At 37.0% G+C, this 27,809-nt stretch overlaps 2 protein-coding genes across 4 annotated transcripts in view; one reads left to right on the top strand and one right to left on the bottom strand.

Moving 5' to 3' along the window:
* Positions 1–1,430, top strand: part of EDNRB (endothelin receptor type B) — a gene marked incomplete at its 5' end in the record, with an annotated part of 157,947 nt that extends 156,517 nt beyond the window's left edge. Inside the window, one exon of the transcript XR_014492402.1 lies at positions 1,410–1,430. The remainder of the gene's footprint in view (positions 1–1,409) is intronic.
* TPP2 (tripeptidyl peptidase 2) overlaps positions 1–27,809 on the bottom strand; it is a 53,174-nt gene that overhangs the window by 10,434 nt on the left and 14,931 nt on the right. For all 3 annotated transcript variants that reach the window (XR_014492401.1, XM_083361688.1, XM_083361689.1), the window contains exons 7-23: positions 26,132–26,286; positions 24,195–24,271; positions 23,567–23,694; positions 20,464–20,563; positions 17,839–17,987; positions 17,612–17,727; positions 15,825–15,993; positions 14,296–14,453; positions 10,591–10,667; positions 9,881–9,987; positions 9,426–9,580; positions 6,223–6,339; positions 5,250–5,350; positions 4,285–4,381; positions 3,909–4,046; positions 1,816–2,060; positions 828–906 (exon numbers count right to left, since the gene is read on the bottom strand). Coding sequence is in view for 2 of the 3 variants with exons in the window: in XM_083361688.1 (XP_083217814.1) it covers positions 828–906; positions 1,816–2,060; positions 3,909–4,046; positions 4,285–4,381; positions 5,250–5,350; positions 6,223–6,339; positions 9,426–9,580; positions 9,881–9,987; positions 10,591–10,667; positions 14,296–14,453; positions 15,825–15,993; positions 17,612–17,727; positions 17,839–17,987; positions 20,464–20,563; positions 23,567–23,694; positions 24,195–24,271; positions 26,132–26,286 (2,168 nt within the window). In the remaining variant the exon portion in view is untranslated. The remainder of the gene's footprint in view (positions 1–827; positions 907–1,815; positions 2,061–3,908; positions 4,047–4,284; positions 4,382–5,249; positions 5,351–6,222; positions 6,340–9,425; positions 9,581–9,880; positions 9,988–10,590; positions 10,668–14,295; positions 14,454–15,824; positions 15,994–17,611; positions 17,728–17,838; positions 17,988–20,463; positions 20,564–23,566; positions 23,695–24,194; positions 24,272–26,131; positions 26,287–27,809) is intronic.

Below are 27,809 nucleotides of genomic sequence, written 5' to 3'. Positions count from 1 at the left end.
TGTTCCAAACAAATCTAGACTGAAAAACATTTTCAGTTGGAAAATAACCAATGTATGAATGGTGGACATGTTTTAGGATGAATTACTAAAGGTGGTAAAATCAATTCCTAAACCTTATCAATTATATTAAACCAAATTGTTTTGGAAACTCACTGATCAGACACATTCCCTATACTCCTAGTCTGGAAAATATATTTAACGTAACTTTATGACATTTTAATATGAAATATATATACTTATTCCATATTTTTTAAAATGTAACTGGATAACAAAGGAATTATTTTGAGGATGCACTATTGGTGAACAAAATTTACTTGATAACAAATACTTGCATCTTTAATTTAGTACAATATGTCTACAGCTTTATACAATTCATTTTTATTATACAAAATGAAACCTTACAAAGCATATCATCAACAAAAGGATGGCCTAAAATAAGAAAGTACTTCCTATTCAGCAAATGGATGCTTGACAGCAACTATTTTAACAGAACCCGAATAACTAACACTAATTATACCTTTTTAGATTGAAGTGAAACTCCAAGCTATGTAGGATAAAATAATATTACAGAAATTATTAAAAGCAATGTAGCATACAATCTATAACAAGGTGCTGGAAATTACTGTAAAACAGCAAAAAAGAAACTGAGAGGCAGTAATATTGAAACAATGAAGAAAACTGGCATTTGGTATTTAAATCTTTTTAAGAGACTCCAGGAAAAAAAACTTCCAAAAATCTGGATTACTGTATTCAAAAACATTTTCATACAAGTTTGTCATTTCAATTACCTTTAAATAAAATTGACTTTAGGGTTTTATTTTACTCACCGCTTTCTTTCCAAGTTCGGTCTTTGAAAGCGTCAATGATCCTGCAAGATAGCATCCAGGACTTGTTCCTTTAGGTACTCTAACAAACAAACAAATGAAACATGCTTTAAATTCATGATCACATTCCCATTTTTGTACCGCCCCATTGAAAAAAAGGGTTTAATTCAACTGCAAATTTGACTTAATTTCAGCAATACAATGTCAAGCCCAATACATAGGGATGATGGGGGTTAAGGCTGAGAATGGGAATAGGAGGCCTCAGGAAGCTACCTATTTGGATCCTTGATCCCACCCAAGAAATTTTTTTAAAAATCCAGCTCTGCTCATTCCAGTAACCTCAGTGGAACAGAATGGGACAACTTGCCACAGCCAACTTGCCACGGCCAACTCGCCACGGCCACCTCACTGCGGGACAATTTAACAATTCTATTTCATTATTTAAAATAAATAAAAATCATTTTAATTTTGCCACTCACTTTTCATTCTCTCCTTTTGCAACCTTTCTTTAACGATTCTGTTCCACCATTTCTTTGATATTAGTGTAATTAGTGTAATTGCTTGCCTTGGCCGCTATTCCCTAAGGCAGGGGTCGGCAACCTCGGCTCTTTTATGACTCGTGGACTTCAACTCCCAGAATTCCTGAGCCAGCTATGCTGGCTCAGGAATTCTGGGAGTTGAAGTCCACGAGTCATAAAAGAGCCGAGGTTGCCGACCCCTGCCCTAAGGCAACAAAAATTCTAACTACTGGCAAAAATTGACTGCTTTAGATTTAATACACTAAGAAAAAACAGATTTAAGAAAATATATGGAAACATGGGCACTGGAGAGGAAAGGTAGCCATATTTCAGTAGATGGTAGTGCCTATACAGGCGCAGGATAGAAATAAATAGGCAGAACTAATTTTTTTTTTATTCCCAAGTTTGAAAGTTCAGAATAGTTACTAATCAAAGTGTTGCATGCTATGTGCCACCAAAGGGACATAACTTACTTGTCATCTGGCAAAGATGCAACAAAGAACGGCAGAGTGTAGTTTGGTGGCAGAGAGATACTGTTTGCTTTCTTCTTCCCTAAGAGAGCCTGACTGTGGCTATCATAGATATCTAAACTCAGTGCACTAGACAGTCTGTGAGAGACAATAAATGGAAGGTCTTTGATGCGGTCCAGCTCACTGCTCTGCTCATGACGGATCTGTAGCCGCACGGTATAATCTCCTTTCTCCAGTTTCAGGGAATACTAGGGAAAAAAGAGCAGTTCTTTAGTACTTGGACTCATACATATTTGATGAAGAAGATTTAACACACAGTAAAAATTTCTCCAGTTCAACTTACACTATTCCTTTCTAATTGAAGTAGAATATTTTCAGAAAACATGTCACTGATAGGTATGCAAAATTTAAACCTGGACATTTATTACATGTTTGAGTGATAGAGAGGGATCTGTTATTAAATTCTTTGGGGGAAAAAATCTAACAAGAAAAGTTACTCAAATCCCTTCCAATCACAAAGTAAATGGTATTTCCAGTCTTAAATTTTAAAATCTTATTCTAACATTGCCGGGGAGGTCTTTTCAAAGCCTTCATCAAGTTACAGACTGACCAGCATGAAGTAAATATATGTTTCGGTTTGAGTGTTATGTACTTGAATTATAGTATCAAATTTTATGATACATATTTTCTGTTGAATATTGTTTAAAACAGGTAAATTTGTGTGCTGTATAACCCAGGGGTAGGCAACCTCGGCTCTTTTATGACTCATGGACTTCAACTCCCAGCTATGCTGACTCAGGAATTCTGGGAGTTGAAGTCCATGAGTCATAAAAGAGCCGAGGTTGCCTACCCCTGGTATAACCTATTTCAATTTGACTTAACTGGATCCTGAACATTTCTTATATAAACATAGAAGGTTCTTTCTATCTGTAAAATGGACTAAAATCTATTAGGAGTTCCAGCTGGAGATTTGATTTTTGCAGATCCTTGCCCTTCTTGTCCTGCAATTCTAGAAGTTCCCTCAGTACCATTAATATCTGAAGTTACACTACAAAATGATCTAGAACCGTTCTCCATGCCCAAATTCATCAGAAGCCTTCTGTGAGTGATTCAATTTAATGGCAAATGCTGGGCCAAGAAATTCTTATTTCATCTGTTTAATAGTATTTATACTGCTTTAGGAGAAAATGATTCATACTGGGTAAGCAAGGTTAATACATAAAATCTTGAAGTTTCATACTTTGTAGACAAATTATTTAAGAGTCTTGCTAATAAATAATTTTGTTCATTTATATGGATCAGCAATCTTTTAGAATCGCAGAATAGCTTAACTGTTATTACTGGATGGAATGCTAACCTATCCATTTGCAGAACTGCCTAATATGGGATTGTGGTTTCACAGAAATTATGTTTCTATCACTTCTTATAACATAAGCTGTGACTTGTTCTATCCTTACACCATTCTTCAGGATGTTATCACTGCCCATGCATTAGCAGAAGAGGAAAAATAGGCAAAAGCTAGATAGGCATTTAGGCCCAAACAAACACAGAAGGCTATATTTCAAGCAGATTTTTAATTTTTCAAGGATGCTTCAATCCTTTTCATTGTTTGCACATGATTTCTACACTATGCATTAAATGATTATCTCAGTTTTAAGGATCTTTAAAAGCCTATTACTACCCTACAAAACTCATACAATGGCATGTATGGAATTGAGGAAGGTCTGTCTCTCTATCTGTCCTACCTACCTAGTCCCAGTTCAATAGATAAAAGCTGCATACATTTCCTAATGACAAGCTCTAAATTAGTCAAATTTATAATAAATTTATAAAATATTTAACTGTTTAGTTTATAAAATCAAACAACTTGTTCAAGAAGCAGATTTATCAGAACAATATGAAGTTACTCTTCATAGTATTCACAAGTAGGAATATTTGCATAAGAATAGTGTATAAATTAATGAAAATTCAACTTGAAAATGAAAAAAGCCTAATTCTTCTTATATTTATTTGCATAAAAATGACAAGCACTGCATCCTAAACCTAAAAAGACTATGGAATTACATTAAAAAATTACTTCAAACATATTGGCGTACCTGGTTAGGATAAGCATCACCTGATCCCATTAGTTTTTTATTCTGGTCAAAGACAATCCATAATTGACTGTCAAATTCTGATTCATATAAGAGTTCACAAAGCAAGGGACAACTTGGAGTTACTTCTCCACTTTTGGGCTGAACAAAAATAAAATGATAAAGGCATTTAAAAACAAAATTAAATGATAATATTATTGATACTGATGGTGATAATTTATTAAACTTGCTTGCCATCTGATTCTAAATGATACTGCGTGGCTCATAATTTATTATTAATTTTTTTATTAAACAAATTTATATGGCCGCCAAGTGACATTCCATAAAGAAATCATTTTATTGAGTTACAGTTAGATCCAGTTAAATAACTCAAACTTACTTGATGAAAATTGTATGTCAAAACCATCTCATACAATTGTCGATTATTTGGCAATACGTCTCGGGATCCTAAAGGCTTTATTTTAGCACTCAGTGGTCTGCAATCCAGCAATACAACAATACATATTAGGAGAAAAATGAAGGTAAGGTTTTAAAGAATAACAGAGTAGGAAGGGGAACTTGGAGGTCTTCTAGTCCCACCCCCTGCTCAAGGAGGAAACCCTATGCCATTTCAGTCAAATGGGTGTCCAATCTCTTCTTAAAAACCTTCAGTGTTGAAGCACATACAACTTCTTGAGGCAAGTCCTTTCACTGATTTAATTGTTCTGTCAGGAAATTTCTCCTTAGTTCTAGATTGGTTCTCTTTGATTAGTTTCCATCCGTTGCTTCTTGTACATTTTTAAAACTTGTACATATACACAGGTATGTTTACTAACTTAATTTATGTACATGTTTAATTACGTTAAACACAATTTAACAATCTAACTTTTTTTTTTATTTGCTTAAATTTATATGTCATCCATCTTGCAGTTTGAGGCAACTCTGGGAAGTTCAGATGACAACACAAAACCCAGACTCACAGGCCAAAATATTTCAAATCATACTGTCTCAGGGACAGAACTTCTCACCTTGAACATGAACCAGGTTCTCTTGATTATTTAAAAAATGTTAAGAACAAAACAATCTGCCTCAGATATAAATTAGCTGTCTTGACTGCAAGCCATAATTCTATTTTTAGTTTTCTAATTAAATCATTATTAAAAGGCCTCTAAATATTCAACAGACTTCCAATGATTATGTACCTAACATAAATAGGGAATATCTTTCTCAACTATTAAACTTACTTTATTATATTTATATTCAGCATGAGGGAACGTTGTTTAATCTTACTAACTTCAGTACAAGTTATTGATTTCACTATGAATCACAATGATCACTTATTTCAATCTAAATGTCTTATAGTACCTTAGTGTTTGAACCCAGCATTTGAGATTTATGGAAGGCGAAATATCTTCGTATTTCAGTGTTGCCTGAACATCAAAACGCACTATGCCTTCTGAAGCATGCTATAATCAGAGTGAAAAAGTTTATTTGAAACACATTTTAGATTAATGTTATGCCAACAATATATATTTAAAAGTCATGCTTTTCCAAGGTGCTTCCACTTAAGAGCTGGTAACACAAAATATGTCAGCTCTGCCAACTTCGCTATGTATCACTAACTTTGCTGGCATCCTGCCATAAACAAAGGGGGGGGGAAAGAAAGTTAGGGAGGTTATGCAGATGGTGTGAAATGGGGTATGAGGGAAGAAGGAGGACATTGACAGGAATCAGAGGTGCCAAGTGGCCAGATTCCACCGCCTCAAGGACACCAGACCTGGGAAAGTATGTGAAGCTTCTCTGAGACATGCCTACAAACAAAGTGGATCCTCCAAAATATCAGGCTGGCATGCTGTTGGACACTGACACTCTGGTCATGGGAGAGGGCCACATTAAGGAGAATACTTTGTATGTTTGTGTGGGAATATTCAGATCTAGCTTTGCTTTTGCTGCAATCACTAACCCTCAGTCAAAGAACCTATCAAGAGTCAAGGGTCTTTCTTTCCTAGGGATCTAGCTGGGGCAGGTTTGACACCATAAATAAATGCCATAAAACTTCAAGGACCCCTTAGTCCATTTACAAATTCAAAACTAAAATGATTATCCTAATAAAACTGGTCAATTCTATGCAATATTATTTAACTCTATTTAATAATCTTACTGGATAAGATTGCTGAAATTGTGTGATTTTTCATTTTTAATATAGGAAAAAATTCATCTACGCCTCCATGCAATTTGGCTAGGCATTTAGCAGTACTACTGACTTATGATTTTAACAATGCTACATTTTAAAAACAGACAGAATTTCAAAAGAAAAAAAGAAAATTGTGATACTTACAATGTTCAATTGAGATGTAGTACAAACTATGCCATGGAAAGAAATGGAATAATCAATACTGACATCACTGAGGCTTGCCCACCATCGGGCAATACATAATTCAATTGTTCTTCCCCCCTGTTGGGAGGAAAAGGAAAAAGAAATGTATTTTAAGCCTTCTTCACTTGAAAGCCTTATCTCCTCATCCTGAGGTCTGAACATTTTGCATCCCAGCAGTTACCAAAAATAGCCATAAACCAAGGAGAATGTGGATGCTGAACTATAACTTGCAATTCTTAGGGATGACTAAACCAAACCATTCAAGTCTGCCTAGTTGTTGAACTTAACTTTTTCTCCACTCCCCTCTGTAGCTTGATGAAGAATTTTAGAATATTCAAAAAGTCTTGATATTTTGGGTGGGTCTAATAAAACAATAGAAAGCCAGTTTGGTGTAGTGATTAAGGCATTAGGTTAGAAACTGGGAGACTGAGTTCTAGTCCTACTTTAATCACAAAGCCAGCTGAGTAACCTTGGGTTAGTCACTTTTTATCAGCTCTAGGAAGAAGGCCATTTCTGAAAAACCTTGCCAAGAAAACTGCAGGGGCTGATCAAAGCAGTTTCCAAGAATTGGACACAATTAAATGGAAGAAAAAGAATACCACCCAAATTTGAAGGAAAATAAAAATAAAAACAACAGTAATAATAGTAATAATAATAATAATAATAATAATAATAATAATAATAATAATAATAATAATAATAATAATGAGGAGGAGGAGGAGGAGGAAGGGGGGACCTTGGAGGTCATCTAGTCCAACCCCCTGCTCAGGCAGGAAACCCTATACCATTTCAGACAAATGGCTGTCCAGTCTCTTCTTAAAAACTTCCAGTGTTGGAGCATTCACCACTTCTGGAGGCAGGTTGTTCCACTGGTTAATTGTTCTAACTGTCAGGAGGTTTCTCCTGAGTTCTAGGTTGCTTCTCTCCTTGACTAGTTTCCATCTGTTGCTTCCATCAGGTGCTTTGGAGAGTAGGTTGACTCCCTCCTCTTTGTGGCAGCCCCTGAGATATTGGAACACTGCTATCATGTCCCCCCGCGTCCTTCTCTTCATTAAATTACACATACCCAATTCCAGCAACCGTTCCTTATATATTTTAGCCTCCAGTCCCCTAATCATCTTTGTTGCTCTTCTCTGTACTCTTTCCAGAGTCTCAACATCATTTTTACATCGTGGTGACCAAAACTGGATGCAGTATTCCAGGTGTGGCCTTACCAACGCATTGTGATATTAGTGGTATTAGCACTTCATGTGATCTTGATTCTATCCCTCTGTTAATGCAGCCTAGCACTGTGTTGGCTTTTTTGGCAGCTGCAGCACACTGCTGGCTCATATTTAAGTGATTGTCCACTAGGACTCTGAGATCCCTCTCACAGTTACTACTATTGAGCAAGGTACCACCTATACTATACCTGTGCATTTGATTTTTCCTGCCTAAATGTAGAACCTTACTTTTTTCACCATTGAATTTCATTTTGTTAGATAGCACCCAGTGTTCAAGTCTGTCCAGATCCTCCTGTATCTTAAGCCTATCTTCTGGAGTACTGGCTATTACTGCCTGCTTCGTGTCGTCTGCAAATCTGACGAGTTCCCCATCTATCCCTTCATCCAAATCGTTGATGAAGATGTTGAAGAGCACTGGGCCCAGAACAGAGCACTGGGGTACCCCACTACACACTTCCTTCCATGTAGATGCAGTTCCATTGAGGACCACACGCTGAGTACGGCCTGTCAGCCAGCTAAGAATCCATCTGGTGGTGATGCTGTCTAACCCACATTTTTCTATCTTATCAAGTAGTAGGTTGTGATCTACTTTATCAAATGCCTTACTGAAGTCCAAGTAAATTATATCTATAGTATTCCTCTGGTCCACTAATTTTGTCATTTGGTCAAAGAATGCAATGAGATTTGTCTGGCATGATCTGTTTTTGACAAACCCATGTTGGCTTTTAGTGATGACTTTGTTTGCATCAAGTTAATATGGCTTTCTTTTTGATACATCTTAGAACTTATTCTATCCATCTATCTATGCTAGGAACTCTGGAGATATGTTCTCTATTTATTAAGCTCAAGAATGTTCCATTTGTTTTAATGAATTTATTTCGTGCATAACATTATAAACATTGATGCTCAACAGCTGTGTTGCTGAAAGAATAGTTTCCATTATTCCAAGCCAGCCTAGCCAGAGTAGCACCAGGTTTCAGAAAACTGCTCTGTTACATTGTTTGCAGAAAAGATGGCACCTGATCCCACAGCATACAGTCAATATTCATCTATTTGGATTACAGGTTTCAAAGCAGCAAGTGTTTAATATCAGACTTGAAGAAGTTTCTTGGATGAGAAGCGAAACATCTTCAAAGAAAAACAAGAAAGTCCAGTTGCCTCGTGAAAAAGCACCTTTGGGACAACCATGACCTGGATGACTGACAATCTCCACAGACATCAGAAACAAACAACAGTTATACCCAATCAGTCTGATGTGCTACTGTTTTGGATAGCATCTTATTTGCTCCCAAATACTTTACTGAAAAGCCATGTGTTTATAGCTCTATGAAAGGGTAATATGGAAAAGATGGATCAGATATCTGTAGGCAAGTTGTTGAAGAGAACAGTAGCGGATCCTTCAATAAGCCATCTCCCAGATCAAATGGATGGGCAGATTCAACTCAGAGAAGATGGTCATGGAAATACCCAGGCATTGAACACACAGGGCTTTAATGGTGACATCACCTAGAATGTTCCCCAAAAGCAAACTGGCAATCAATGTAACTCCTACAGAAGTAGTATAATGCAGGCAAATATTAAAAAACTCATTAGAATATCCCATGTTTTTAAAAATCTACAACACGGAGAATCATTGTTAAAAATGTAAAAAGTGTCTTTACATTAGTTTTACTATTAAGGCACATTACGTTAGTTTTTAATACTAAATACATTAATATTGACTTACATTCTGTAGCTGAGATGTAGGATTTTTACAATGAAAACTGTGTAGCAGGCTACCAGTATTTACAATATTCAAATAAGAATCTTAGTTGAAAGACTATTCTACACAACTCAGATAAGTCACTCTCAAGCTCAGCACATTATGATTGACATTTATCACATATCAGTGTAGCATATAAACAACAGCTATTAACTCTATTCTTAATTTAAGGGACTTACTAATACTGGAAATGCTTCGGTGACTGATCCTTTTTCTGGTATTGAAGAGAACTTGTAGAACTCATGGTTTCGGTATGCCTTTTGCTTTACTAACTGAATTGCATGGAGAATAAACTTGGCAGTTACATCAGGTGATGATGAACAGACTGTGACTTCTAAATAAGAAAAGGCATGACTTTAATACTATTATATAGACTTCTGGCTCCTTTCTATGAGGCAAATATGTATCAGAAAAATATTGATCAATTTTGTTTCACAGCATCCCTCAGTAATAAATATGTTCATTATTATTAAAACAATAAAAAAATCCTAACAACCGTTAAACTGATGAAAAACACTTTTTTATTTGAACATATAATACTATAGATTGATTTCAGATATATAATAAAATATCCTCCAATACCTATATTAAAATCTTCATGGATATCACGAGGAATCCAATAGATTCACCTTACCAGCCCAGGTGGCTCCAGATGGAACTTCAATGAAGTGTCTCTGAATTTGTCCAGGCTTAAAATGAACATTAGTAAATTTGAGATCAAAGTGTGAGGCTTCATCTGTCCTGTGATTAAAAAAAATGTAATTGTGGAAAGCTCAATTTAAACTATCATTACAGACTGGAATATTATTTTATTAAGGTCCAAAAACAAGAATTCATGTCATTCTTAACTATATAAAAATATTTTAAAAATTAGCTGGCTTTGACCATAGTATCTAATCGAGAATAGTTATTAATGTTTTTAGTTACACCTCTGAACACCAAGAGCCATCTTGGTATAGTGATAAAGGTACCAGGCTAGAAATTAGGGGACTGTGGGTTCTAATCTTACCTGAGGCACAAAGCCATCTGGGTGACTTTGGGCCAGTCCCTCTCTCAGCCCTAGGAAGCTAAGAGTTCCTGGCAAACCACTTCTGAAATCTTGCCAAGAAAATTGTAGAACCTGTCCAGGCAAGTGGCATTCGGGTCTTGAACCTGGGATGCTGGCTTTCTAGCCAACAAGCCCAGCATCTTAACCACTGAGCCACCCATATACTGTATATAAATGGATTTTTATTTCTATTTACTATTATTGTTTGGAATGTACATCAAACAACAGAAATAGAAAGCAAACCTCCTCCATAAATATTGCTACAAATTTTCTGACAAGAGTAAAAATCCATGTACCTTGTTGGTATAACAACAGTTATCGGAACTCTGAACAAAGGTCCTGCATTGGGCATTGTTATTTCATAACCACACACCTAAAGCAGTGAAAGGAACACAAATTGTCATATGTTTAATATTTCAATCTTTAAAAGGCACTTATAAGTCTTTAATATTAATGGCTTACAAAGTAAATTTCTTGAAACTATATAAATTAGGCATTATAATTCAGTTTAAATATTCTGAGGAAAAAAATTCAATTCATTTTAATCTTCACAGTGAGCTAGTATCTTTACCTGACACACTGTCCTAGGAATTAATTTCAATTTAATTAGAATGTTTCCTTAGTGCAGGATCCAATCTGGGTTGGTCACCGGGATTAGAGGTTTAGTCTGCTAAGTTTTCGGACTTGTGATGGAGCCCATCCTCAGGGAACTTCACTCTACCAGAATGTGTGCTTTGGGCTATTCTATGCATAGTATTTATATGGTGCCCAGTTGTGTGTGGCTTTTTATTTGTTGATTGAGACGCTAATGGCCTGTTATTAAGTTATTGGCAGTTGTTTCCTTGTGCTGCCAAGTCCTCAGCTCCTAAGTACCTGAAAAGCTGGTGGTAAATTAGCACTCCTGTTGACTGACAAGCAGCCCGTTTCTCAGACTTCAATCATTTCCCTGGCTATCTTTGTACTGTTTGGCCAATAATCTTAGTACCTGTGAAACTGAATGTATGCCTTGTTCATTGCAATGTCAGGCTGCCAATGGGTCTCCTCGTCTGACCGCTCACTTGTGTTCTTGCAATCAGGTGGTTAGCTTTCCTCCCTGTCTGTCCTGCATAGTCACAGGGGGAGTCCATGAAAGGGATCCAGTAGATTACACTGGAATTATCTCCCACCTCCAAGCAGATCTTTGCAATGCATGATTTGTCCTCGTACGGGCGGTGTGCAGATCTCAGAAGTTGCGTTCTACTACTTCCGAAATGTATGTCAGTGTGCCATATAGTTAGCCTTGTACCTTCTTTCTTCCTTTCTCTCTCTTGCATGTTGAGTAGGCATCTTACAATAAATATTTGTACCTACCGGTATTCTGTCTGTATTGTTCACGTAGGTACCTGCTCTCCAGTTGGTTAGTTTGCTGGGTACTACAGTGAGTTCTCACCCTGCCATACAATGTTCTGACACAACTCTTTTTGTGTGACAATAGATGGTTACTGTTGAAACTAAGAATGCAAGGAGTGTTGGTGGTTTTGCAATAAACCGTTGTTTCTAGGCTTCCATCTTCTTGCCTATTGACAAACACATCTAAAAATGGTAATTGTCTAGCCATTTCTTCCCCCATTGTGAATTGTATGTCTGGGAAGATGGAGTTCAGTTAAGTTATGAGTGTCTTTCAGTGCATTTCTTTTGATGATGACAAATGTGTCATCCAGGCAGCAGCGCCAAAATTTAGGTGTGTAGTTTTGGAATGCACGGTGTTGTAGTTCATGTAGGACAGTTTCTGCAATGACTCCTGATATTGGGGATCCCATGGGTGTCCCTTTTATTTCCTCATATATTTCTCTTTTGAACGTGAAGAAGATATGTTGACAGTACTGGAGTAGCTTCATGATTTCTGTCCTGGTTATGTTGTTCTGATCTGTGTTGTAGTTTTCTAATTTTCTATTACTTTGTATGCTAAGTGAGGAGGGATGGATGTAAATAGGGACACTTCATCAAAGCAGACCATAATCTTGTCAGGAACCACATTTAAGCCTTGTAGTTTTGTATGGATGACGCGACTGTGCTATTTGTACAGGTTGTAAGTAGGGGTATCTCGTATTGTTACAATAGGTCTGAGGGGGCCCTTCTATTTTGTGTATCTTGAGGAATCTGTAAAATCTCGCTGGGAAAGAATCTGTTCCTCTCATTTTCCAATATTCTTTTTCCATTATATTTTTGTTTGAGTTTTGTTTGAGTTGGCTGGGATAAGTATTCAATTGTGTGACCATCATTATCTCTGATGTCTTTGCTGATCTATATGCTGAGGAATCATTGAGCAGAGCGAATGTCTTCATTTCATAATTTGTATGGTTCATCAGCAACATTGAGTGGCCAGTCTTTCAAGGTGCATTGCTTCATTGGGTTGAGTGCATTGTTTGGTTTTTGTGCAACCACCATTACTGATTTTTTTGTCTGATAGAATGATTTTCTGGCTCTTCTATCTGTACTCTGCTGAACATGGATTCTAACGCTGCTCTGAATTCTCTTGGTGTGGCGTCTTGCATTATTAAACTCCTCATGTTCAAGTATTCATAATTCCTGTTGGCTTAACTGTTTGTTCAATAAATTGTGGGCCAAATTCACACAGGTTTTGGAGTGTGGCTTTAACTTTTGAATTTTTTCTTCAAATTGTTTTTTTTCTCACCTGCCTTGCTTTTACAAGGTCCTAATAGCATTTGCTAGGTGATTGATTAGTTCTTCTTCAAGTAATGATAGTAGTAACTGTGAGAGGGATCTTGGAGTCCTAGTGGACAATCACGAGCCAGCAGTGTGCTGCAGCTGCCAAAAAAGTCAACACAGTGCTAGGCTGCATTAACAGAGGGATAGAATCAAGATCACGTGAAGTATTAATACCACTTTACAATGCCTTGGTAAGGCCACACCTGGAATACTGCATCCAGTTTTGGTCATCACAATGTAAAGAAGATGTTGAGACTCTAGAAAGACTACAGAGAAGAGCAACAAAGATGATTAGGGGACTGGAGGCTAAAACATATAAGGAACGGTTGCTGGAATTGGGTATGTCTAGTTTAATGAAGAGAAGGACCAGGGGGGACATGATAGCAGTATTCCAATATCTCAGGGGCTGCCACAAAGAGGAGGGAGTCAACCTGGTATAGGGTTTCCTGCCTGAGCAGGGGGTTGGACTAGATGACCTCCAAGGTCCCTTCCAACTTTATTATTATTATTAATGCTCCTTATGGATATTGACAGTAGCTTTATACTTGCCCAGTCTTAGATGGCAGTCATTGCTTAAGACCTCTAACGTATGTTTGCTGAATGCTTTTGTCATATGTCTGTCCATCTCCAAGTTGACTGGTGATCGGTATCGTAGGCTTCATGAAATCACCCCTTCCCGAGTGGTGGTAGGAAACGTACTTGTTTGTAAGTGGACACCTCGTGTGTTGAGAAAGATTTCCAAAACTGAACTGTTTGAATCACTAGCTGCCCATATCTCTCACAAATGAAGACAAATATATGTGTCCCAGGATAATGTTGTAGGATCCAACTTGAGTTGGTTACTGGGACCAGAAATGTAGTTTTCCAAGCTTTTGAACTCATATTGGAGTCATCCTCATTTTCAGGGAATTTCTCTCTACCAGAATATGTGCTTTGGGCTATTCTATGCATATGTGATGCCTGGTTGTGTGTGTGTTTTTATTTGTTGATGAGGGTTCTGATGGCCAGCTAATAAGCCCCTGGCTGTTTCCTTAATGCTCATTTTCCATTTTCCCCTTCTACTTCAACAGTGTAAAACAATGAAAAAGACTTTTTTTCCCAGCCCCATCTCTCCCCCACAATGCTATCACAAACTGATTCAAGTGGGAATCTGAGACAGTAATTCCTAGTACATCTTTTTATCTATAAGAAGAGGTAGCATGAGCAGGATACTTCTGATAAAAACAAAATCCTGTCTAAAGTTCTTTAGTGGAACTGTCAAAGATAAGGCCTAAGAGAAGCAAAACCAATACCTCCGTATAATGAACTCCTTCTCGTAGGCCACGTGGATCCACACGAACATTAATATGTCTACACTGGTTCATGAGCTCCAAGTGAGTAGGACACTGAACCCAGGAAGCATTTGATGTTAGAGCTAAATGAAGCTGCAGCGATATCCTCTCATTATTTTCTGAAACAAGAAATTTTAATCCCTTTAGAATTTTAATTCATCAGTTTAAATCATCATTGCACAACTCATTGAAAAGAAAGGGCTACAATGCTAAACTAAAAACCTTTATGGGGTATAAAGTACTACTGGAAATGCAAACCAGCAGTTCCACAGCTAGTGACAGTGGCTCTAAATTTACTACTTTTTTAAAAATGGCAGGACACACAAAGCTGTACGGCGGGCTGGAGGCCTGGTTTGAATCATCAGTTGTGAACATAAGAAAAGAAAGTAATAATAGTAAAACCCTTTATATATAGCACCAACACCTATATATCAATAGATTGGAGTGTGAAGCTAGTTCACCTCCTTGTGGTGCATCATAGATAGCATGACAGTGTTAACTAAACAAACTAGCAACTAGCCAGACTATTCTGTAGACTTTCCTGGCTCTCAAAATACAGTACATGGCAACAAAAATGAAAACAAAAAAGGACCTTTTCAGGCCCAAATGACAAGAGAGATCGGGAATATTATTCAAATCTGCCAAATCAACGTCGACGGACTCCACAGATCCAAGAGCCAATATGTTTCCAAACTTTTATTGGACAGTAACAGCGATATGGCCATCCTCCAAGAAATGTACATAAAAAACAAAGAACAGCAACTCAGAAGAGGCAAAATACAATCTTTTGGGAGCTACCTACCACCGCAGCTATGGCATGGCCAAATATGTTAGAAGGAATATGGAGAATGTCTTCTTGCTGTCAGCCTCTATAAACAAAATAGTTTCCAAACTAGGCTACCTAATATCTGTAAACCACCTCTGACAGCATGGCCACAGTATATCCTGAACATCAAACAATACTCAACAATATATGCAGTCAATTTCAGTAGCTATCATGTTAATTGGAAATACTATTCCACTGATGACAATGGTGAACTATTGTCTAACTGGGCCGCAGCAAACAAAGCCGAACTGATTTTCAATGCTAAAGACAAGGACAGGTTTGAATCCGTGACATGGAACTGCAAAACCAATCCAGATTTGTGCTTCATCACAGAAAGCCCAAACTCGCAGCCAGTCCCCATAAATAGCAAAGTAATGGATATAGTCCCACAAAGCCAACACTGTACTATCTTGCTGGAAGTTGGAATCCAATTTCCCCTAATTTGCTCTACGCCTAGACCCAGACGAAACTGGTAACCCAACCAACAGGCTGTTACAATAACCCAAGCTTATTCTTACTTCATAGTATCATTTATCTGTTTGTATTTTTATCTTATTTATTAATTTAAACAATTTATACAGTGGCCCATCTCATAGTAGTAACTCTCAAATCTTCCCAATATCTCTTCCTTTGAACATATTTAATGCAAATAGCTTATTTCTACCTGTATTCTCAGGAAAGAAAGGTTCTATTCCAACACCATGGTCTGAAGGTGCAGCTACTTGAACAGGCTCTCTGAGGTAGATTCCACGATTATAACCAACAGTAATAGTAAAGCCTATGTTGCTAACAAATGATTTATTCTGAATGAGGTAGTCATAGGCTTTATCAACCTAGAGAAAAACGAATTAAAAAAATAAGCTTAAATCAAAATTAACCAAGATTTTCTTCAGTATGAAATTCATGTTTACATCTGCCTAGAAATAATATTGACTGACAGTAGTTCCATGAAACAAGGTTTCCTCCAGCTTGGGCAGATGGTCCAAATAAATTCTTAAAGAATAACTCTAACTCTCCTACTTCAGCTGATGTACTGCTAAAAAACAAACTTAGTTTAGGACTAAAAATTTGAAGTAAATCTCTCTTTCGGTCATTACCTTTGGAAGTTATTTAAAAATGTCATTGTTTGCTCCGAAGGAAAAAAGCTATCTAATAATGATATCACAAAGTAAATGTTTACATTTCTTAAATTAAAAATCATTGCGGGAACCATTTCCATAAGGGACTTAACCAGCAAATAAAATCTTCATCACAGTAACTTCTTTGTAAATACTCATTTAACTCTTTTTATTCTTTCTTATTATTTGTATTTTAGAAATTAAAATCTAAATTTCCATTACAGATGCCCTCTGTGCAGTCAAGTTAGCAGGGTAATTGAATTATTTATTCATCTATTTTCCGATTTTTGTGTGCTATCCACATACAACATGCTCATAATAGCAAAGCATAATTGATACAATATTAGACAATGAAATAATTAAACAAGATTCTCAACTCTAAACATAAAACCATAACCATCAAGGACAATACAGCTAATGTTTCTGTCCACCTATCCTCCAAGAACTCAGCAAGCAAAGATCTTCACCTGTTTCTAGAATGCAAGTTTAAAAAAGAGGGGATTTTTTTTTAACTTTAGGGAGAAGAGAATTTTAAAGAGGCAGTGCAGTCACCAAAAAACAAAATATCATTACATTACATAATCGTGTTAATCAGAAATAGGTCCCATTGAGTTAGTACAATGAATGGTCATTAAAGTGTTCACAATTCAAATACATTTCTTAAACAGAATAAAAACACAAGAAAAAAGTAATATGACCAAGTTTATACGGAATTATCTATTCTAATAACATAGGATTTTTTTTTTAAAAAAACAAACCAGTGCTAATAAGCTAGCTATTAGGATATCATTACAACTATGTGAAAACAAAACAGGAAACATCCCCAAAGAACTAAATATTATGTAGGGGGCGGGGGGAGGAGAAGTAGAGAACAATAAATCCTTGAATGCAACATTAGGAATAGCCATTAAAATATTATTTTTTTCCATCAATACTTTATAAAGTATAGGAGCCTTGGTGGAGCAGTGGGCTAATGCCTCCTTAAGTAACACCAGCTGCCTGCAATTAGTGCAGGTTCGCATCCCACCAGGCTCAAGGTTGACTCAGCCTTCCATCCTTCCAAGGTAGGTAAAATGAGGAGCCAGATTGTTGGGGGCACTAAGCTGACTTTGTAATAATGCCGCTTGGGGGGGGGCCCTAATAAGCCCCAAAAGCAGGCATATACATAGAATGAAGGCTATTGCTAAGCACATTGGTTTGTGCTTAAATTGTAAGCCGCCCTGAGTCTTCGGAGAAGGGCGGGATATAAATGGGATTAAAATAAATAAAAAATAAAAAATAAATACCATACATATATATATATGATTTGTTCTTTCAACACCAGAATAATTACCTGAATAATACCATGACCTTGAGCAAACAGATGTGTATTTTCCACCTTCACTGCTGTATTTTCTAATGCTCTTTTGACTGAGTGAACAGTATAATGTATATCATTAGCTTTGAGTCCTGTAATCAAAGGAAGAGTAAAGTACCGTAGATAAAACTGTGTCATTAATATACTTCTCACAGTCAACAAAATGCAATTTGTTTTAAAAGGAGAGCAGCGTTCCATTGTACCTGAGAGTATTAAAGCAATGCCACCACAAGCATTAGGTGAAGACATGGAGGTGCCATTCATGAGTTGTGTACCACGTAATGTCCAGTTAGGGACAGAGGCAATAGCACCACCAGGTGCGCTGATACTCACTCCCAGTGCTCCATCAGTACTGAAATTAATACAGAAATACCAGAATAGCAAAAATCACATTTTTTTCTAGGCTATCAAATAGTCTTCTTTTAGACAGTATCATAAAATATTCTTCTTTTTCTGTACTAACACAGTTTTTCTAATAGACGGCTGGGTCTTAAATGCATTAAATTTAATTTATTCCTTAGTTCAGTTATGCCTAACAAATTTATTTATAATTCATATCTACCAATTAGGAACTAATATAGATGTACATATAATGATTTCAGGAGTTAGTCATCTATAAATATCCTATAAAATTATATGAACAATAATCATGAGTTTCTTCAGATTATTGATCAAATGCATATATTTAACACAGTACTGCTCAACACTTACAGGTAGACACATGTGCTTATTACTGGAAGACATCTAAATATAACCACATTGCTCTCTATTCCCTGGAATTATTTTTGCTCAAGCATTTCCTTGAAAAAATCAGTTAATCTTATTATTGTATTCATGGACCTCTTAATAAATTATTTGAAATGGGGTGGAGGCATCGAGACAGTCCAACTCTGTAGTTGTGGGTTAAATTATGAAAGGTTAACATGCTATTATTATTTAATATTTAATTCACTCATGACTCCATCAGATGAATGTTTACTTCTCTTTTCTCAGTTTATTAACCTGCTTCTTTTAAGCTTGTGAAAGGTTTCTCCATCAATTTGAAATTTGTTTTTATTTATTAAATTTGCCCCTATCTCGTATTGAAACAACTGTGAGTGGCTTACAGCATTAAAACATTAAAATCCTAAAAGTCAAATATTTATAAAACAATAAAAGAGGAAATCACAATCAAAATAAAATTATAGTTTAAAGATGGGGAGGGAAGGGAGGGAGATGGGATTGCCTCTTAATTCATCAATTACCTGCAGTATGATGCTCCCCCTTTGGGACCCCAAGCCATCTGGCAGAGCCAATTTTTCAGGCTCCTGCAGAAGCTGAGAAGGTTGGGAGGCAACTTCACCTTGGGGAGTAAGATGTTCCAAAGGGCCGGGGCCACAGCAGAGAAGGCCCTTCCCCTGGACCCTGCCAGCTGGAATTCCTTGACTAATGGGCCCCGCAGCGTGCTTCCTCTGCCAACAAGAGTGGGGTGGGCCAGTCCCAGTGGGGTGAGATGGTTCCTCAGATAACTTAGACCCATGCCATGCAGGGCTGAAGCAGACGGTAGCCAGTGAAGCTCGCAGAGAAGAGATGTATCATGTGTCACCCTAGGGACCCCAAGAACTGCCCTTGCTACTGCATTCTACACCAGTTGAAGCTTCCAAATGCTTTTCAAGGGTAGCCTCATGCAGAGTGCATTGCAATAGTTTAGATATGAGATTACCAGGGTTTGAATGACTGAGCACGATTGCCAATCCAGGAAAAGCCACAAGTGATGCACCACCTGAAGTTGTGCAAAGTAGAAGTTGCAAGTCCAGGAGAACCCCCAACCTGCAGACTGGGTCTGTCTGGGATAGTGCAACTAAGCTCCTTAATGTCCTAGATCTTAAAGTTCCATGCATCCAAAGCCATTCGGTCTTGCCAGGGCTCATTCGAAGCTTGTGGTTCCCCATGCAGGCCCTGAGAGCCTACAGGCAACGCAAAATGGGAATGGGACAACTTGCCACAGCCAACTTGCTATGGCCAACTTGCCGCAGGACAGCACACCATGGCCAACTTGCTGTGGGACAATTTAACAATTCTATTTAATAATTTAAAATAAATAAAAAAATATTTTATTTTCTGCCATTCACATTTCATTCCGTCCCTCCTTTTGTGTCCTTTCTTTAATGATTCTATTCCACTTCTTTGATGTTAATGTAACTCTTGTCCTGCATGAGTTGTCCTGTGGTGATTTGGCCGTGGCGAGTTGCCCAGCAGCGAGTTGGCTACAGTGAGTTGGTTGTAGCGAATTGTCACAGACCCCCCCCTCCCACGAGAGAGCAGCAACAGCATCATTTGGATCATGAGGAGTGGAGATATAAAGTGGAGTATCATCAGCATTCTGATACCTGAAAACCATTCCTAATTTAGTGAGCAGACATGCTTCACGTTGTGTTTTTGCAATCTTTTTCTATACTAGGATTTTGTTTTACTATTTTCAGTAACATACATTTATACCCACTTCTTTTTTTAATATATACAGCTGTTATATCACAGAATGTAAGTATCCCACTTTGAAACACTGAGGGAGCTGCAAGGTGAGAGAAATTAAGGCAGATTTACATTTTTTTAAAAAACAAACAAACAAACTTTAAAACCTTTCTCTTCCTACTCATGTTTACCTTGAAATAATTATAAAATGTATCTCAAATTCTTGAAAATCAGCTCCATTTTTCAGAAGTTTTCAGAGTCTTTATGCTGGAAACCTAAGCTGCACTTTCAAGTTATCTTTTGATATATTAAAATGTAATTTCTAAATGGATTATAGAAACACCAGGATTTAACTTATGAATTAGTTTATTACTTACCTTGGTCCTCGAGATGACCATGTATACTGATTTGCAGGTAATTTCTCTCGTAATGAGTACTCAGCAATCATCATATCAGGTGATACATAAGCACCAACACCTTTAGAATTAGTTGACATAAGTTTAAGTCTACCATTAGTTCTCTTTACTGATTTAAATTATGTTTATATTACATTCTAATCATTGTTACCGGTAAGTTGATAATGGTAATTTTTTTCAAAAAAATCTTCCAACGCAGCATATTTATACTAGAAACTAGAGGTTTTTCCGATTCTGTTTGATATTATTTCAGTCTCCACTCAAATGAATCATTCACTATTGAGATGTGTTTGAATGTTAGTAGCTTGGGTTGGTAGTTGGGCTGTTGGTTTGATCTCTGAGCCTGACGATTTGACTTGCAAACGTTTCTTCTCTATTCAGGGGGACATCTTCAGTGTGCTTTGATTTGTGTGTGTCTGTCAGAGCACTGGCCTTTAAATTGGTGTGGGTATGTTACGTGGATGACACCTTCGTGATAATCAAACACAACCAGGTCAACCAAACCTACCAAAGAAGCAACGTCTTCGTAGACATCCGATTTACAACGGAAACCGAGAATAACGAACTGCCATTCCTGGATGTCCTTGTAACCAGAACCACCAATGGCCAACTTCTAACATCTGTGTACTGGAACACATACAGATCAAATCCTCAAGTTCCACAGAAACCACCCCAAATGTCACAAACAAAACTGAGTCAGAACACTGTTTGGGAGAGCGGAATCCCATTGCAACACCAAGGAAGCCAGATCAGCAGAACAAAATCATTTAGACATAGTTGAGAGAAATGGATACCCATGAAACTTCATCCAGAGATCTCTACACACAAACAATACAAACATCCAAAGCAACACAACAAATTACAACAGGAACAATGATCAGAGGAATCACAATTCCCTATGTATAGAATGTTTCAGAGATGACAGCAACACAACTACACCAAGATGACCTCACAGTAGCCCACAAACCAGTCTCAACTCTCAGACGGACCCTGTCAAAACCTAAGGAGCAGACAGAAACAAACCAAAGATCTGACGTCATATACCAAATCTAGTGCAGCAACTGTGTAAAGAACTATATGGGCCAAACAGGAAGAAAACTATCTACCATACTGCATGAACACTTCCTGGCTATCAAAAGACACCACCCACTATCCTTCATGTCCATCCACAAAGACTCAGAAGGACACAAGTTTGATCTAACCAGGACCACAATTGTAAACCAAGCAAAATCAAGGGGGAAAAGAGAATTCCTCAAAGCCTGGTTCACCACCAATAAGTCAATAAACAGACACACTGACATTGAGCTTGTCTACCAAGCGCTGAGAATGAAGGAACTACTTCAACTACAATTCTGAAGGCAGCATTTAAAATGAACAGGCACCTCACCACACAGCAAAAATCACAATCCCCACAAGAAATCAGACCACATCCAGACAACAGACAACCAACCAAACAACCCGAAATCAGACCATGACTCAGAGGCAACCAAAGGAACAAACACCGTTTGCATCACACAGACAATACTTAAACACCAAGGACCATGGCTCAGCGACAACAACCAGCCAATCAAACAGCGCGAAACCAGACCACGGCTCAGAAACATTGGGACAAATAACACCCACACCAATTTAAAGGCCAGTGCTCTGACAGACGAGCACAAATCAAAGCGCACTGAAGATGTTCCCCCAAATGGAGACGAAATGTTTGCAGCCAAATTGCGGAGATCAAACCAACAGCCCAATCATTCACTATATCAAAATGTACGCAACACTTGCTTTACAAATTATTCAGAACCTATGCATGCACATAATAGTTGGATAAGATGCATAAATACAATACATCCATTTTTGTATACTTAAGATATGATTGATTTCTTAAGATTTCTATTTATATTTTTCCTCCAGGAAGTAAAAGAGGCTGGCCCACATATTGCCCTTCTTCCAGTTATTCTCAACAATAATCCCATGATATTATATGGGATGAAAAATAGTGACATTTTTGAAAAACGGTTCAAGATGGGAGTCAACCCCTACATGATCTAATGCTTTAAATACAGCCCCAATCATTCAATAATATCCAATAAAGCTAAACAATTAAATTCATGCAAGATAAAAATGCTTCATCAACGTGTAATTGTAGACTTGGGGAACTTAAAAATGATTAGATAAAATCATGATGGATAAGGCAACGATTAGTCATTAACCAACATCTACGTGTTAATTTCCAGATCAGAATGAATAAACTCCAAAATACAGAAACTGGAGAACAGAAGGCAAAAGTTGCTATTGCAGTTAAGCTACTTTTAGTTTCCCCATGTCATTTATCTTTGGCATTTATTATGTATTGATTTCTAATTAGCAAATGCTTTTTCTGATATGAGCTTTTTCACAAATCAGATTTAGATCTGTTTCAAGAAAAATCAGACAAGGCAGAGCTATATATGTAGAGAGACTAAGAAAACAACCTTTATGATTTTGTTATACAGAATTCTACTCAGTTCCAACTGTAGCTTTAAAGCATGCCTCCAGTAGATGGGTAATAAATAGTCTGGCTTTGTATATAGTCTGTGTATCAATATTCTGCCCTGTAGAATAACTAATTCTTTAAAAAAGATTAGATTAGAAAATAGACATGGGATATCTATGTTATGTTTCTGAGATCACTAAGCTCAGCTAAACAAAGAGGAATTGATGTTAAAACTGTAAAACATTCTGGAGACAAATAAAAAATAGTAAGTTCACATTGATCATTTTAGTCTACTTTCAGCCTTAATAAACATTTCAAAGCTCCTTTTAATTCTTAAGAAACGAATATGATAATTAGTGTAATTGGTGGCACAGCAGTTAGAATGGAGTATTGCAGGCTAACTCTGCCCACAGTACGGAGTTCAATTCTGATGGGCTCAAGGTTGACTGAGTCTCCCATCCTTCCAAGGTCTATAAAAGAAGGACCCTGATTGTTGGGGGCAATGTGCTGACTCTGTAAACCGCTGAGAGAGGGCTGTAAATGGAGTGGTATATAAGTCGAAATGGTATTACTAGTGCTATAATTGTAAATACTTGCCAATCACACTAGATGTGGTCCCCCCTGGGCATCCAACAGTAGACAAACAAGGACCATTGTTCCCAGCACTTGAAACATAAATTACATTGTGTTTCCATACTGCTTCATTAATAACTTCACACATTCTCCTAGAAGAGATACAAGACATCACAAACTGAGAAAGGGCTTTTTCACTTAATTTTTATTCTTTCTTCATTTATGACAGAGATAGCCTTTATTGTATAGATTCTTACAAGCTGCATCTACTCATGCTATCACGTTTGTGGACTGCAATGTATTTCACACAAAGCATCATAATCAGCTGTGTGGCATTGGAACACTGTACAAAACGAATAAAGCTTCCCATGAAAAAGGGGAAAGGGGAATAGAATTTGCTCATTTGATCTACCACAACAACACTCTCCTGCTATTCCCCATCAGAAATTTGTTCTGTTGAAATTCCCTACTGTGGTGTTGGCTCTCCACAGTCACTCCAAATGTATATGATTTCTAGGATGTGAACATAGAATGCTTCAGTAATTCGTGACACAACAGTTCTATTCTTGGTTAATTCATTATTTTAAATTAAATGAGTTTCCCACTGCTGGCAGAGAGCAAAGTAATACTCATAAATATATAATCTCCTTACCCAGCATTTGGCCAGTGAGTTGCCTCCCCATAACTGTAGTTGACAAGGTCACATTTATACTTTATTGTTTCTATCATCTGTCAAAGTAAAAAAAAGGTTTAAACTCAGCACTGCATAAACAATACCATTTATTTGTAGCTAATTGTTAATCAGAAGTAAAAAATGAAATTTTTAGAAACAGACCTCCTGCATTTTGTATTATGTTTACAAAAACACACTTTAAAACTCTACCCATCATAAAGGCCAACTGATATTAAACAAAGTGGATTTGAAAAAATAAAACCCAGTTGCTTCAAAATTCACTTATAAAACATTTAATCTTGCAGACTGATGGTCATTCTTTACTCTAGTTTCTATAAATTTCATTCCAACAGCAACTCTTTCAACTTAGTTTTTCACATTAGCTGTTTTTTAAATTGTGTTATTGCAGCTGCACTATTGACATTTCATCCTAGCATTATGAAAATATACCATGGGAGCTTTGCAAATAATTGGCAACTCTTCAAGAAGCACTCCCTATCTAACACTGCCATTTTAGATTAAACTAAACTGTGATACTAGCCTTTCCTATATAATTCTTTTATTTTATCAAAATTATTAAAGTATTATTTTATTTTACCTTATCTTATTCAATAGTGAGAAAAGTAAGGTTCTATGTTTAGGCAAGAAAAACCGAATGCAACGGTACAGAAGAGGTGGTACCTGGCTCAATAGTGGTAACTGAGAGAGGGATCTTAAACTCCTAGTGGACAATCACTTAAATATGAGCCAGCAGTGTGTTGCAGCTGCCAAAAAAGCCAATGCAGTCCTAAGTTGCATTAACAAAGGAATACAATCAAGGTCATGTGAAGTGTTAGCACCACTTTATAAAGACTTGCTAAGACCACATTTGGAATATTGCATCCAGTTTTGTTTGCCACAATATAAAAAAAGATGTTGAGACTCTAGAAAGAGTGCAGAGAAGAGCAACAAAGATGATTAGGGGACTGAAGGCTAAAGCATATGAAGAACTAGGTATGTCTAGTTTAATGAAAAGAAGGATTAGGGGTGATCTGATAGCAGTGTTCCAATATTTGAGGGGCTACCACAAAGAAGAGGGTGTCAACATATTCTCCAAAGCACCTGAAGGCAGGACAAGAAGAAATGGAGGGAAACTAATCAAGGAGAGAACCAAGCTAGAACTAAGAAGAAATTTCCTGATAGTTAAAACAATTAATCAGTGGAAATGACTTGCATTCAGAAGCTGTGGGTGCTCCAATACTGGAGGTTTTAAAAAAGAGATTGGATAACTATTTTGTTTGAAATATTATAGGGTTTCTTGCCTGAGCAAGGGGGTGGATTAGAAGACCTCCAAGCACCCTTTCAACTTTTTTCTTCTATTCTGATACAGTATTCTTCATTTTTATTAAATAAAAATATGACTGCATGATTGCAGTCTAACTAGAAAAAGGAAGACAAAAGACAGCTATACCCACAGAATTTCCTACCAAATATGTATCCAACTCTCTTATCTCAGAGGCAAGATCCTGGAAGCTTCAGTCAGAAGGGCAAATCCTTCCTAACTGTCAAAATGGTATTGTTATGCCTTGTCTTTTGAGGAATATGCAGAAGTTTCATATGATTAAGCATGTTTAAATGACAAATTTACCCTGATCATTTTGACCTGAGAAAATCTGGCATGCCAGGATGAACTATTTGGCCCTCCTATGCTTCACAATCATTCATTCTTTACTAACGTAGCTATTATGGAAAGCTTGTTTCGGTTCACTGCTGTGTACATGTAATGCCAACTTGGAAAGCATTCTAAGAAAGGCATTTTATTCATATCTCAAAAGAGACATAAAGGAAGCCCAAGAACATTTTAGAGTACTAATCAGGAAATATAAAGGCATGCTTTATGATTAGATTTTCTGTGGAATGATTTTGCCAATACTTACTGCTCTGATAAGACCAGTCCCAGTTTCCATAGTGCTTAATCTTGTATCACCAATCTTAATAGCAAGTATTTGTGCACCAGGGGCTATACCATTTCTATCTGGCTGTTCAGGAAAATGCCCAGCAGCTATACTAGCAACATGTGTTCCGTGTGCACCTGGAAAAAGTTGAATTCACAATTAAGTGTATTGTTATGAAAAGAGATCCATAATTTGCCACATTTCATACTGGTCTGCAGAGTTTGCACCAATGGTGACTGATAGTTCTGTCGTGCAATACATTTTAACACGAATTTGGAGAAAGATTAAAGTAAAATGAGTATTCTATAATCTGCCATTTTATACTCAGGATCATTGCTCTTTTTTTGCTGATGGGAGGTCTCCAGGATGGTAGTAAGTGTGCATTAAAGGTGGTCATACACCCTTCCTCAGGAAATCATCACTAAACCCAGAAATTCTGGCTAATCATTGATTTACTCTCCAATCCTCCCATTCCCTGAGGATACATTGATTATTCTTATGGACAACCTCTGAAGAGACCAGAACAGGTGAATGTGACCCTCCTAATATTATTTGATTTCTGAAGATATCCTTTTCCATTGCCTCCAAAGGTTGGGCTAGAGAGGTTGGAACTTTGAGTGTTGTGGGATGCCTTGAGGCTCTCCATTCTCTCCCATATTTAATACCTCAACCAATATAGATCAAGTATCATCACAATGCAGATAAGACTCAATTTTACATCTGAACCTCAGGCCAGAAAGTTGTTGCCAAAGTGTCATCCTGGTGCCTATTAGAATTTAGAAGTTCTGAATTGCAGCAATTCAAAGGCCATCCAATTCCAAGGAGATTTTCACCTACAGGTGTATTTAAAAATTAGTTAAGCCTTTTGAATTTCTACATAAATATGACCTAAAACGTTATCTCCACAGAAGGCCTAGACCTAGAGAAAAAGTCCTGTATTAAACCAAAGAGTCAAAACAGTATATCTGTTGATTTACTGAGGAAATTATTCAAAGCTACATAATGAAAGCCAAATGGGTTGCTGAATGCCCAATTATAGGAAGACATGTAAATGATTTTACCAAAAAGGTGCCATGCTCTGAATTACCACCTTAGCAATGGACAATCCTAAATAGGATTTACACCTCACAGGATTCCTACCTGGACTCTCTATAAATGGGGCATAGCATCCTCCCCTCAGTGTGACTGTGGGGTCCCATGTCAAACTGTAGATCACATCGTGATCATCTATAAGCTGAGGGCATATACTGGTCCAATATTTTTTTTAATTTAAACAATGCTGCATTTCAATGATTACATGGCCTAGCCTAGACATTAATATTTGAACATAGATCTTTTTGACATTTATATCTTATTGGGTTCTACTAATTTAGTTGAAACATTAATTTATATTGCTAGTCCAATATAAGCTTGTAAGCCGCCCTGAGTCTTCGGAGAAGGGCGGGATATAAATGGAATTAAAATAAATAAATAAATAAAAAATGTATATACTATGCCATATGCTAAATAAATAAGTGTATGGTAAAAGTGTGTGAACTAGGATTATCAATTCATTTGAAAGTGAAATTATAGTCAGGTATTTCAATCAATAGGATGATAATGAGGTGGAAGTGTGGGAAGTTCTATCTTATTTAAATTCTGAATATTCACTATCTCATCT

This window comes from Vipera ursinii (genome assembly GCF_947247035.1).
Source record: "Vipera ursinii genome assembly, chromosome: 4".
NCBI classification, from domain to species: Eukaryota; Metazoa; Chordata; class Lepidosauria; order Squamata; family Viperidae; genus Vipera; species Vipera ursinii.
Note: the sequence above shows the minus strand (reverse complement) of the source record. Positions and strands in the feature narration are given on the sequence as shown.